General features: G+C 35.6%; 1 protein-coding gene across 3 annotated transcripts in view; it reads left to right on the top strand.

The window, feature by feature from the left end:
- The window catches only part of RORA (RAR related orphan receptor A), a 374,848-nt gene extending 361,310 nt beyond the window's left edge, over positions 1 to 13,538 (top strand). For all 3 annotated transcript variants that reach the window (XM_072345258.1, XM_072345257.1, XM_072345259.1), the window contains 3 exons: positions 602 to 712; positions 1,735 to 1,847; positions 3,173 to 13,538. In XM_072345258.1, coding sequence (XP_072201359.1) covers positions 602 to 712; positions 1,735 to 1,847; positions 3,173 to 3,337 — 389 coding nt within the window. In that variant the 3' untranslated portion in view covers positions 3,338 to 13,538. The remainder of the gene's footprint in view (positions 1 to 601; positions 713 to 1,734; positions 1,848 to 3,172) is intronic.
- Positions 13,539 to 14,537: the final 999 nt, after the last annotated feature.

Below are 14,537 nucleotides of genomic sequence, written 5' to 3'. Positions count from 1 at the left end.
ACAGAGGTTGCAATCCCTTCCAAAACAAGGCGCAGCTTTTATGTACTGCATAACAGCATGTATAACAGCAGCAGTAACCTGACTTACACCTGTGTGAGCAAGAAAATGGATGAAAGGAGGCACGGTTCTTTTTCTGCATGAAAAACTTTCAGACCTTCGCTTCTCCTTTCGCTCCTGCATGTACCTTGTATGCCTCTTCCCCCTCCCTCTTCTGTGTGCTCAGTATTTGTAAAATCAACATTTTTCAAGTATACATTTCAAACATCCAGTCCACGGTGACATGAGAAGGTTTCACTTAGAAAGGCAACAAAGCCAAAACAATGTTGAGCTTGAAAACGGCTTGGATTTTATCTGCATTTACCCCAAAAGCACAGAAAAGATGCAATGCACAAAACCTTCAAAGTACTGGTTACCAGGATGTGATACTGGGGACTTGTGGGAATGGGGTGAAGTTCAAGCATAACTGAGATCTCTTGTCCTCAAGGGGGAAAAGCATTTACCTATTGAGTATTTTACATCAATTTTTCACCTAAATCAGCAACTGTGTGGCTTTGAAGTAATTCTAAACAGTTTGGCATGAGCTGTACCTTCTTTTTGACAGGTTGTGAAGACTTCATTAGTTTTGTGTTTGAATTTGGAAAAAGTTTATGTTCTATGCACCTGACAGAAGATGAGATAGCTTTGTTTTCTGCATTTGTTTTAATGTCAGCAGGTAAGAGAGAACATATTTATTCTAGGCTTCTATGACAGAGTTCATTTTTATTTTAATGTATTTTTAAATACTGCTGCTATAATACAGTGTGAAATGTCCACATCTTTTTGGTCCAGTGCCAGCTCAGATCTGTTAAACAGGGTTGCTGTTTTAGTGTGGAACAAATGTACTGAGGTGGTTGCATACCATGGTAGATTAGGTATCTGTCACGTCTGTCAAACCAGGTACCAGGAATTCTGGTTCCAGACATACAAGAGTCAGCCTGAGTCTCTGCCCATAAATAAAGTAACTTCATCTCAAAAAGATTCACACAGTACTTCAGGTGCTGGGAAGGCTTATCAGGTTGGATGAAACGAGATATTAGTGCAGAAATTCAGTTTGTGTCTGACATAATACCCAAGGAAAAATACAGTTTTAAACCATCATAGGAATGAATGCTGGAGGAGTCTGTTAAGAACAGGGAGCTTTACTACATCATAAATAGATTCTCATGCTGTTTGCCATGCTGGAAAAATGTTTGCCTTGTCTCTTAGTATTTAAGCCACAGAATGCCTTAGTACTGCCACAGATGTACCTAATAATTCTTTTCTGCTAGAAGTTTATGAGCACTTTTTTTATAGCTGAATATTTGCTTCTGATTTTTCTGTAATGCCACTGTAGGTCTTAGTAAAAAGATTCACTTCAACTACTTGTTCATTATGTGATCTATTCATTTCTCACTAAAAGGGGGCTAGCTTCATTTTGTAAATATTCTGCATTTTAAAGAACTTACTAGCAAATAATTAATCAATCTTATTTAGATATGCTGCAGTCTCCTTATTGAGAGCTTTACAAAAGTAATTTTAAATGCAAGTAATAAATGTGTTCCAAAAGCTATTAATTTTGAAACTCATTTCCTATGTAAAACTGTTGAAGTGGAAGGAAGGTTGCAAGTAGGAACAATGAATTGGTAACAGACTATTTCCTGATGCACTGTGACTGATGTATGCACTACTAGAGGTGTTAACTCCATTTGTATTCAGATCGTTCATGGCTTCAGGAGAAGGTAAAAATTGAAAAACTCCAGCAGAAGATCCAGCTGGCACTTCAGCACGTCCTACAGAAGAACCACCGAGAAGATGGAATTCTAACAAAGGTACGCATCATATTGTGCCATGTCGTGTGACTGTGAAAGCACACTTTCTTGTGAACAGTGTAAAAGCTTCTGTGCAATATATTTTTTTTTAATTTATAAACCCAGAATTCTTTGTTCACAATCAAGGTATTTAGCTGAAACCGTTTGCTAAAAAATAACCGTTTGCTAAAAATAAGAAAGGGAGAAGGAATGATGTACGAGGAATATGGCTGGTAAAAGTGAAAATATTTTTCATTTTGAACTAAATGAAAAGCCAACAAGGTTTTTATCCCGTTTCTCTTAACAATGCTTCTGCCATGCAGAACTCTATTTCTACTACATGTAACTTCATGAAACCTGTGTCTACATGACAATTAGGTTGTGATGGCACACGGTACCCAAACTAACCTTGTTTCTCGGTACTTCATGAGGAGTTCTGCACAAGCCTTTTTCTCAGCAGTCCTTCTAAGTTTTGGTGGCTAGGGAAGAGAAAAAGGATAGTACATATTATTATGGTAATCACAAGTGTCTTCACTTAGGTGTTCGAAATGCAATGGCAATGTGAAGGCACTTCCTTACAGATGTAGTTCCTTTTAGAACTTCCCACAGCAGGGAAGCTCAAGCTTAGTTTCACTACACAGAATGAATTACACTTAAACTAACTACAATTAGAAGCAGGACAGTGCAGCCCAATATGAAGATCTGGGCTTTCCAGATTGTCCTCATGTAATTATTTTCCCAGCGTATGCTTTGGATTCCTTTGCTAGAAGGAGGTTTTTTCCAGGTGCTTTGATACAAGTATGTACAAATAAGTTCAGTGAGCACCCTAGTCCTATTTTTTCAAGGACAGATGGTTCTGATCTGTTTAATATGATTTTATCTTTTACCTTTATTTGGCATAAGTGAAAATAGGCTAATCTATTGTATTGCAAGTTCCCTCCACAATATAGTGCATTTAAGAGTAATCAAGCACACCTTCTTCCAAGAGAATTGCTGAATTGCATGAGTAAAGTTTCAGCCATGAAATAGTTCCACATCAATCTGGAGCTTGTGGTATCACTTACATAGGGAGGCAAGTGATACATTTTCTTACAGACCTAAAGAAAAAGTTATTTCATAAATAGCATTAATATATTACTGGGTAGGTTTTTAGTGGTTTCTTTATTGATTTATTTATTTTTTCTTTAATATGCCAAAGTTATCTGTTATTACACATCTGATATGCCATTGTTAAAGCAAACAACTGAAGTGCGCTCCAATTGTTTGAGAGAGTTCTAATCCTGAGCTCAGTTTTGGAAGGCTTCGTTCCGTATATGACTGTGTGACTTCTGTTCATTTTTTTACAGTTAATATGCAAAGTGTCTACTTTAAGAGCACTGTGTGGACGACATACAGAAAAGCTTATCGCATTTAAAGCAATATACCCAGACATTGTACGACTTCATTTTCCTCCACTTTACAAGGAGCTGTTCACTTCAGAATTTGAGCCAGCAATGCAAATTGATGGGTAAACGTATCACCTAAGCACTTCTAGAATGTCTGAAGTACAAACATTAAAACAAAAGAAAGGAAAACAAAAAAAAAAAAAAAAAAAAGAGAAAAAAAAAAATAAAGAAAATCAAGACACTTTATATGGCCCTGCACAGACCTAGGGAGCCAACACACTGCACATCTCTTGGCGGTCCGGGTCAGGCGAAGGATGGGAAACAATGAAACAAAGTTGAACTTGTTTTTCTCATGCATATGATTTCCATTTTGCCTACAAATATGGACCCTTTTTCTGTCTCAACTTCTCAATCCTTGACCTCTGTTTACACAGACTGAGGGTACTAGTATCAGAAGGTTGTTTTCTCTCGTAGTTCACTGCCCAGACTTCTGACAGAACAATCAATTTGTTGATCAGAACCAGAGAGTCCACCTAGTAATCAGCGACTGGTGTGCATTGCAGAGATTTAAGCATCAGTTTGCACAACTTGCTCATTGTTTCATGAAGGACGATTTTTTTCACCTACCACTGTTTGCCAGTAGACAGAACGGCATGAAAAGGGTCCATAGCAATAGCAACAATAGCATTATAATATATTACAGGGTAAATGGGCATGAAGACTATATATAGCAAAAGAGATATTGTTTATATATTGTTTTAATTAATATAAAATGTAGTTACTGGTATAGCTTTTCTTGTTGAATTGATAAGGCACTTTCATTTTGCACCTTTTTCTTTAAATTAAATGCTAGCGTGTTCATTGTTGTGTTGCATGTGCACCAGAAATTCAAGTTTAACTGAAAAAGGTTTTTGGCAGGTACTGGTACATTGGGAGGTATTTATGCTGCTGTTTTCCATGTTACTTTTAAGGAGAGGCTGGTCATATCCTGAAATGGTCACACGGATTTAAAAAAAAAAAAAAAAAAGGAAATTTTCTGAATTAAAATCACCTGTTCAACTGTTAATTTAGCAGGCATTTTTCCTTTCAAATCTTTCAAATCTGGATGTTTAAAATTACATACCTAGATTCAGATTTAGGCACAGCAAAAGCCTCCTTTTCAAAGGTGCTGAGTTTCTGTGATCAAACTAAGCAATTACAGATCACTTAGAGATAGAATAACGTATCATCCTTGAAAATCAGGCTAGTAAAGTGTACATCTACCTACCATAAATCCAGATTTGAAGATATTTACTCAAGTCTGTATCTGCAGTAAAAGCATGTATGTGACATGTAAGTGTAAAACCAATTTTTATACATAATGTTACATACTTTTGTACTCTATATTGTAAACAATGCATTGAAAACACCAAACTCTATCCTATCAAAATTCAGAGGTTTAATTTTGTTTTAGGTGAGATTAGAACCCATATTCTTCAGACATCCAGCAGTTCAATTTAAAATAGCTGAACAGAATGCTGACCATTGCTCTCATTATTTACATATGTGCACTTTAAAGTTTAACAGATGAGGAAAGACTAATATAAAGCACCATTCCCTGTAGAGTTCTGTCTCTGAGTCAATTTAGCAAGACTAGAAATTAAACAAGTTCTGAAGGGAACAGATCCACAGTGAACAGTATCACAAAATAAACTGTGACTGTTTGAGCCAGAGGATTGTAATTGCTTTGGATGAGATGAGGAAATACAACCAGAAGCCTTGTAGGCCTGTGTGCTTGCAAGTTACTGATGAAATATGTTGCAAGGAAAAAAAAAAAAACAAAAACAAAACTAGAAAAATAAAAGGAAAGAAAAAATGTGCTTCACTGCTTTAATTACCAAAAATAATAAATCTCTTACATATAGTCATTGAGAAATAACACTGAACTAAAGAACAGAAGCACACTGAAGAGTAACTATTTTAAAAGTAGAATTAGGCTAGTAAGTTATTACAAGCAAAACAAAAGATTTATTCTATGATTTGGAAATTTTACCTTTGGAGTCAGCTTGAGCCACTGAGCCACAACATCTCTTGAAGTGTTTCATCGCAGCGCTTGGCTCTCATCCATCTGTATGGATCAAAATTGAGGAGATGATGAACATGGCATCTCTACCCTTCAAAGCAGTGCGGCCCTGTAGAATGGCACAGGAACACCTGCACCTCTGTGAGCACCTGGGTGGAGGGACGAGTGGGCTTTTGGAAGCCAACCTCGTGCTGCTCCATCCTGCTGCTCCAAGGGCGCAGCTCACAGCCTGCACACTGCATTCTTGCTGATACGCTTTTCCTAGAATCATTGTTTACTTTATCAGAGTAGCTGGCATGATACGGTACTTCGATTCCAATACGTATTCCTATTTTTAAAGCAATCTTTTCAACAAACAGATGTTTTCTGAATATGACCAGCCCTAGGTGCTAGTCCTTTAAAGATCAACTAAACTTAATTTCAGTATCAACTAATGAATAATGAGGTAAGATTCGTACTTTTTTAGAGACTAAGATACAGCTCCTACTTTTGACAAGAAGTAGAATACCAGGCAAAGTACTTTGGGATTAATTTTCAGTCACATCCTTTACTTACCTATTCCTGATTAGTATTACTGCTTTAGCAGGCCTGTAGGTACCAGTGGTTTTGTTTGGTATCTAATTCAGAGTATTTATACCCATAAGTCATTGACAACACAGATTTTTGGAGTATTTAATAATACATAATGGTAGAAAGGTTCCACATGGGGCCTTTGTTGAAAGCCTGTTGTATCCAGGATTGGCTTGTGACACGATCTTCCATTCCAGGCTGTGCAGTACCTATGTGCTGTCACTTTTGTCAAGGGGAGCTCCTGTGTACTACTAGCACCTTTTAAAATCAGGCTGTGTGTACATACCCCAGTAAGTCTGCCTTCCTGAACACGGCTAGCAGCCACTTGGCAAGAGAGTGTTACTCGTTTCCTTTTGCTTGGCATAGAGAGGGGAAAAAGGGGATACAGCATGGCAGACATACTGAAAAGACTGCAGTTGCCTATGAGGCAAAGGGGATGTCGAATAGCCTCAGAATGGCTGGTCAGAATGGCTGCCATGGAAGAACCTGGTGCAGCAGTGGAAATGCACCCTGCAGAACCTCTGTGACTATGGCCTGGTGTCAGACAATCAACTGAATATTCAGTTAAAAAAAAACCATATTGGGAGTGAGTGGATATTCACACAAGTATTTTCGTGATCTGTCCAGCTGACTACAAACAAAAATGTGAGGACAGCTGAAGACAAAGTAGTACGTTGCTTTCAAATGACTGTACGCTAAAGTCTGCGAAGAGATTTTCATTGGCTTTTCATCTATCTGCAGAGATGTTCCTGGGCTTTCTAGAGAAGAGGTAGTACAGTATACTGTCATTTGAACAACCCTAGTATACTTCAACATCTCTAACATTGTTTGACTCTTAAAAACAATGGGATTAGGAGAAAAGGGAGGCTGTTCTTAAGTTTGGTTGCTCTTTATTAAAGCTTATCTATCCTAGTATGGATACCAAGATCTCTGTGTGTGTATGTGCACCTGTGTGTGTGAGAGAGAGTACTGTTATGTGCACACATGAATCTATGTGTGGGTGTGTGTGAGTGGCTGCTTCTAGGCTGGTAAGTGTCAATGGAGAAAAAGAAAATGTATTCAAAATACTTAAGTCAAAAATAGAAGGTGAAAAAAAGATTTATTCTATACAAAGCCTTGTCTGGACCACTTTAGAGAGACTTCTATTTTTTTAACCCTTCTATAAATATTTGATGGCACTTGAAATATTCCTGCAATAAAATGTGATTTGTGTAAACATGAAAAAAAAAAAAAAAAAAAAAAAAAAAAAAGATTTTGTAATGTGAAACAATGAAAGAAAGTAATGTAATTTTTCTAAAAAACAGAAAAAAAAACAAATGAACGAACTTTGTATTATTTTCTTGATGGAATTTGTCTATTTGTCTTTGGAAAACTTTTTATTTCATTGAATGTGCCATAGTAGAGGTGTGTGTTTCTTTTTCTTTATTTTTTTTTCATTTTTTACATTGTAGATGTAAGGAATAGCTGTGTTCCGACATTCCAAAATGCAAGATGACATAGCAGTCATGATTAAAAGGTTTGATTAGTAAGCTTCAATCATCGTTGCTTTTTTTGCACATGTTCTTCATTCCTCTACAGTGCAATATGTACATAGAGCACTTGCGGGTGTAACCTTGATCCCTCAGGGAAAAATACATATTTGTACAGGATTTTTTTTTTTTTGCCTTTTTTTTTTCTTTTCCTTTTTTCTTTTTTTTTTTTTTCTTTTTGCTAAGGAATGTCGATTGAATCACTTGTCTGTTGTTGAGGGGCAGCCAGATAATAATCCTAAACCACTGTCACAAAACTTTGATTGTTTAATAATTTTGTGCCCTTTTACTATTTAAAAAGAAAAATAAAAGTTATTTTCTGACAGTTCTTTGTGCTGATTGGTGAAAAAAAGGGTAAATATATAAGCACCTTATGATTGACTTAACTGTGAATGACAATCCATCTCGTTATCAACAACAGAAGCCCTATCATTTTGAAGCTGGGGTTAAGAGTCAGAAACTAATGTGCTCAGGGATCTTCTAAAACTCTTCAACAGGGTGGCCAGTGCTACTGGTGGGACAAATTCTTTTAAAAAAAAAACGAAAAAAAAAAAACGAAAAAAAAAAAAAAACGTGAGTATTTCTTCCTTTCCCTTCCCCATCTCCCCACAGGCACAAAAAAAACTGGACGGATTTCTTTTTTAACCAAATGCTCAATGTGTGCCTCATTCACTGATGCAGTCTTGCAACCTATCTGCTCATTGGTCTTTATGTTGTTAAAAACAATATTCCAAACAATGCAAAGGTTTTGCAATCGTACTTAAGAAATTAATGCTGGCCCATTGATAGTTCACAACTGAAATTTAATTTAAACAACCTCTGGATGTTTTTATAACCACTGGAGAGTTTTACCAAATTAATTTCAGTGTTTCGCAATAGAAAATTGGTTTTCAGTATTCAAATGATTGTCAAACCAAACAAAGCAGTTTATGGTAGTACAATATGAACGGAAAGGCAATTATTTTGGCAATAATGTCACATAAACTATGAGAACAACAGTTTGGACCTTGTCTCTCATTGTTGCTTGTGCTTCATAGTAAAGCAAATATATATATATATATATATATATGACTGGAAAGAAACGAAAAGACCGAAGTCATTTTAGTATCTCCTGCAACAATTGCAGCAATTTAAAATGATCACAACAGTTGCAAAAAACAGCGATGTCTATTAAGTCTCTAAGTGCCAAATTGTGTGATTCCGGGAGCCTGTCACAATTAGTCTTGTTCTGTGACTTCGCTTTCTTTTGAAAATGCAAGCAGGAAAGTAAATAAGTAACTGTGTACAAAATGAGCAACATTTCAAGAGTTCAGTTAGATCAGGAAGAGTAAAATTCTCCATCAAACGTGAATTTTTTCATTAAAAAAATGTCAGTTCTCCAGTATCTTAGGTTTAAGTTTGGGATTTTTCCACTGGATTTGTGGCTTCCAGTTGTTTACTTTGTGTTGCTAGTAATTAGGGAAACCTTTCTTAATATTTCCCAAGCTGACACTCTAGCTTAGCTTGGAATAGCCTTCTAAGGCTGAAGTTGCTTAGCAACTATGACTCTTGATTAGTTGGGTGTCCTGGTATCATCACTACAAGAAAATCCCCGCTACTGTTGATTCCCAACAGAAACTATCCTCTGCATACTTGCTTATCAATGAAACATACTGTTCATATGAGCAATCTACACGTAACTTCCTAGGGGGTGATCCAAACATGACAGTAAATTATTTTGGGCTCTAAGGATTGACACAGACATTCCCCAGTCTGTACTTGATGAACAAACAGGTTGCCAGTCCAAGCTGTGTAAACAAAGTATGATTTTTTCCTGCAAATTCCTGAAGTCCCCGGGTAGATAAATTTATTAATATAAATGTTAGGAACAGCTCTTAATATCCAATATCCCAAAAATAAGAAGCAATTTGCTCTTAGTATTTAGCATGATCTGACATTCTACCTGTGCTAGCTGATTTAGATTGCAAAGAGGAAGCATCTTTATTTATTTTCCTTAGCTGGAGATGAGTAACTACTCAAAATAGATCATTATTAATGCTAATATTACTTTAAAAGTTGCATTCCATGAATATATTTGAATTTTAACCTGCTTTTTTCTTTTTGCTTAAATATTCCTGTCAGTAAATCATTTGGTGGAAATGAGGGCAAATGTATAAGGATACCAAATAGAAACAAAAAAGAAAAAAAGCTTAAAAGGAGTATTTGTCAAAAAATTGTTGCAGTATGTGCTTTAATCCTAGTACTGTGCTAATAGCTCACTAAACAATGCTAAGTCACTGGACTTGAGGGGAAGAATATCTAACATGTAGGCTAATATACTGTCTATTTTTGGAACTTTATTCAGGTACTAAATAGAACTTTAACATCAAAATAAAAGCTGTATTCTACCTATTTCATATGTAGTGTTGCTGTTTGTCCTCTTGGTGATGTTTGGTTTTTTTTGCCTTTATCATCGGTAGAATATAGCAATAACTTTATAGCAATAAGTAGGCTATCCAAATAAAAAATTAAACATGATAAAGGCTTCAGATCAGTATCTGTAAGTTTTGTTCTGCCACAATATTCACTTTTTTGTCTTCCCTCATAATCTCATTACTTCTTCAAGCTGAACTTTACAATCAAGTTATTCAACTTGACGTGTGACACCACACCTTTTTGTTAACACCTGCATGTTTTCAGTGTTTATTATGTCCTTTGTACACTTGTTTTCCTGTAAGTCAGTGTTTCTCAAGCTTTCTGAAAGCACAGTCCCTCGGGGCTATATTTTTTCGTAGGGCTCTATGTGCTGGAACTAACAAACATTAGGCAGTGAGAACCAGCTGGAATTATCAGCTGTCTTTTCTAACAAAGCAACTGAGCTGCTGCTGGTACTGAGTAATAGTAATTCCACGGCTTCTGCAACAGCCAACTGCCAGCTCTTCCTGCTCCTCCTCGCCAGGAGCTGAGCTGCATGCAGTGAGCAGGATGAGGTCCCTGCCCAGCATGCTTGTCTGCCGTGGTGAACAGAGCTGCTACAGTTGACACAGAGCCGAGCTATGTTTGCCTGACATACAGTTTTGTGATAGTAATCTGAACACTTTAGCAACTTTCAAGCGGTTGTGACTTTCAGTTTGAGAAACACTACCCTAAATTACCCCACAGAGTCTTAATGTAAATGCATAAACTTTACAGGAATTTGCAATCTGTAATGCTATCGTATCTAATGCAGAGAATTCATAAGCAATACAGTGAATTTTATTTCACAAAAAGGGATACGTACTGTACACTTTTCTAAATCCAAAATGTTCCTCATTTCTACATTGATTTAGAAACAAGTTACAGAACAGTGGTGACTATTTGAAATATTAGGACATTAACTGGCTGCTTCTATATATGTAACTGTACTGTCTTGCCTGCTCCTTTTCTGGAGATGTGTTTTTGTATTGGACGTTTGGGCCAATGGGAGGCTTCAAGCTACAATGTATTTTCCCAGTTTAAATATATTTAACATATGACAAACCCCAGACAAGGCTTTTTAAAATGTATAAAGAACTGCAGTGTTAGGTGGTTTATTTGCAAACTGTTTTCAATGTTGTCCATTTTTATGGCACCTTTAACAATATTCTTGTTTCCAAAGTACAAAAAAGGTTAAAAAATACTCTAGCCATAACTGAATGTCAAGCAATAAAAACAAATGACTTTTTGTGCATAGATTTAAAAGAAATACAAGTTTTAGACATCTGCATGTAAATGCAATCTCTTGTTTACTGCTTTCTTAAACTTGAGCAACTGATTCCTTATTTTACTACTAATTTAAGGACTTGTAATGGCCTGTAAACATTTTATCTTGCTCTATTCTTTCAACTCTTAACTTCGTCTCTGCTTTGGAGTCATAATATTTAATGTTGTTCTGCTCACCTCTATACAGTTAACTTTTTGCTTTCATTCTGTATAGATAAAAGTTATACTATAAACAGCCTACACAGTGAAAATATTTATCTGTTTATCAAATACCACATTATGCTGTATAATATCTGTTTTACTATATAATCTATTTTAGACATAGCTGTTTAGAACTAGAGTGTGCTATTTTTGTGTTTTTCTGATGTGTGGTGCTAGATAAGTTACTTTTGTGAACAAAAGCAAACAAAAACCCCTTTTATTCCTAGACAATACCACCTTTGGGTCTTGTTAATTTCACTGAGTATAACTATATATAAATATATATATATTTGTGTATATATATATATATACACCTACATATGCCCAACAAGTACCTGTATCAGCGTACAAGATTTGGGACATGGTTCTCTCTTTAAATGCATAGTGTCATTATATAAATTATTCTATAGTATATTTAATAAGGAGAAAATTACTTCACCGGTACGGATACTTGATATCAGATGTAGAATTTTTTTCTACATTATTAACATTAATAAAAATGTTCTGTCCAGTTTGTTATCTTTTCGGTTACTAAAGCAGTCCGCTTGTGTCGTATCAGAAAAAAGCAAAAGCATCAAATCTACAAGAATAAAGTATTTACAATATGCTGTCTGTCTGAAAGGGAGGTAGTTATTCGGCTGTTCAGAGAGTACTATCTGGTTGCGGCATCTGATATTTATTGGTGATGTTCTAACGGGTGCCTTCCTCCCTCTTCACTCTAAGTAGGATCTGCACACACTCAAACTGTGGATGTCACTAGGCCATGCCTACATGCTTAACTCCAGTTACTGTAAATAGGAATTTTCTGTAAATCTTCCGTGACAGATTGATGGCTAAATTCAGTCCTTGGGTATGCTTTAGAAATCACGCATACATATCTGAGGTCAGCCATTAGCAACTGAAGTTAACTAAGAAGTGGAATTTGCAACATTCTGTCAGGTCTGGGGGTTTTGTTTTTATTTTTCATGTATACCTTAATTTGCGTAGTCATGTACCCTTAAAATTATTCCTGTCCCCTGCTCCTTTCATTCTAGATACTGTTTTTGTGTTAATTCTTAAAAACTGATGGATATCAAATATCTAACTAAGGAGGTAATTAACCTTTTAAATATTTATTAGAATTTTTCTGTAATATTACTGAATTTATAAGATCTTTAGCAAAGATTTTTGAGCAATTTATTAAATACAATTGTTTCTGTTTACTGCACTTTTTGATAATAGAAGGTAGTGAATTTTAAAGCCATGATTCTTGGCTTCCATGCACTGCTTTTATACCCTCAATTCAAGGAATATATATATATAAATAATTTTTTTTAAACAGCAAACATACTGTTGTCCTAAAAATAAAATACAAACTTTACTGCACCGTGGGTATATTTTCATAAGTGGAATGTTTAATTGCAAACACTATCAGGATAATTATAAAAACCTCTTGAAGCTACAATCTTATTTAAATATAAGCCATGACAATATTATTTTCCCTTGTTGATTTAAGTCACCTTTTGATATTTTGAAAAAGAAAAGGAGTCGCGCTTAAATTTGTATGTACTAACTTATACGTAATGCTAGGAACAAGTTCTTCCTATTGTTTTCATTTTAATAGTTTGAGATCTTTATGCAAAACCATTTGGTTAACATATTTTCCCTGTTGACTAAATGTTCGACATAACAAAACCAGAATCAATACTGATTTGAAATATATATCAGTTTGAGGATTAAGCACATGAACTTCAAAAACCTCGTTGAGTGATACGCTCAGATTTCTGTAAATACACACAACTTTAAATGAAATTATACTGTACATGTAAATGTATGCTGTCCGTTATGTGTACAGTATGTATAAATTCCTTTTCTAGCCACCGTAAAATGTAAGCCATCAAGAGGAATACTAAAGTGGTATTGTACTAAACCTTTGCTAATGATCTTTACCCAGTCACTTAACTTTTCACTTTCATGGACCTTTCCAACTCACTCTTATGATAGCCTGCTTATATTCCAGTTTGTTATTTTACTCAGTCCCGATAAAAAAAGTATTTTGATTCATTTTGTAAATATGACTGTAAAAATAAGAGATTTAATGTTGTCTTTTAAATACTCCAATTTTCATTCTAATATGAATGTTGTTATATTGTACTTAGAAACTGTACCTTTAATATTACATTACCTTTATTAAGTGCATTGAACACATCGATTTTAGATGTGCTTTATGTACTGTTATCCTGTAATAAAACTGCAGCTTCTAATGGAAAAATGTCTTTGCTTTTTTTCTTTTTCTTTTTTTGTCAGTAGCACCTTGTTTGTTTCTCTGAATCTTGACGTGTATTACGTTCAGTCTTCAAGGAATCCACCATTACAAAATGAGCCAGGACTCTTGGCACATGTATCAGTTTTTTGTTACATAAATGAAGTAATGTTTGACAGCAGGGAAATGAGAAGATTCCCAAACACCTTTTAAGTTCCCCTTTGGTCAAGAAGAGTGTAAACATCCTCAGAATTACTGTGGATCAATCCAGCTTCCCTCTCTTTGAAAGCATCATCTTTTTCTACATCAGAGTACACTGTGTGAAGCATGCAATAGAAGAAATATTCCTTGAAACCTTCCCAGTAAATTTGGAGATGGTGCTCTGTGCTCGATCTAAGAGGACTCAGTTGGAAGTTTTAACATAATTTAGGCATCAAAATTCAGAGCTGCAAGCCCCCTGTGGTGCGCTAACATTGGGACCACCTAAATGTCAGCAGTAACTTTGGTTTCTACCTTATGATTTTATGCATGTAAAATTCTACTTAGACTTCTACCCAAAAACAACTCATCTTGACAGAGCTTTAACAGCTCAGTATTAATTTGCCTGACTGCAACCCAGAATTAGGTGTTAGCATTCAGCTTTGATGCACTAAATCTGAAAGAAGCCATTCACCTACAGATCAAGTCAAAAAAGTTACGGAAGCCATAGCTTTCCTAGAACTGTAATTTGCCATTTGTTCTACAGCAGCTTCATGACATAAGCACTAAGACAGTGAAAGTCCAAGTTTAATCTTCTCACCTGCAAGAACTGATTTCTGCCCAATCTCTCAATTCATAGGAGAGGTCCTAACCTTCAGTAAGTTTGGCAACAACTGTTCAAAATAAAAGAGAGGAATTATACTGAGAGACATGTCAGGGACTCCCTTGCTTGCCAATAAGGAAAGCAGAACCAGAGGTTAGAACGTGGTGGTTTTGATCCCCAAAGTATGTCACAGAATCACA

Source organism: Excalfactoria chinensis, chromosome 10 (genome assembly GCF_039878825.1).
Source record: "Excalfactoria chinensis isolate bCotChi1 chromosome 10, bCotChi1.hap2, whole genome shotgun sequence".
NCBI classification, from domain to species: domain Eukaryota; kingdom Metazoa; phylum Chordata; class Aves; order Galliformes; family Phasianidae; genus Excalfactoria; species Excalfactoria chinensis.
This window is presented reverse-complemented; position numbering and strand designations above follow the sequence as displayed.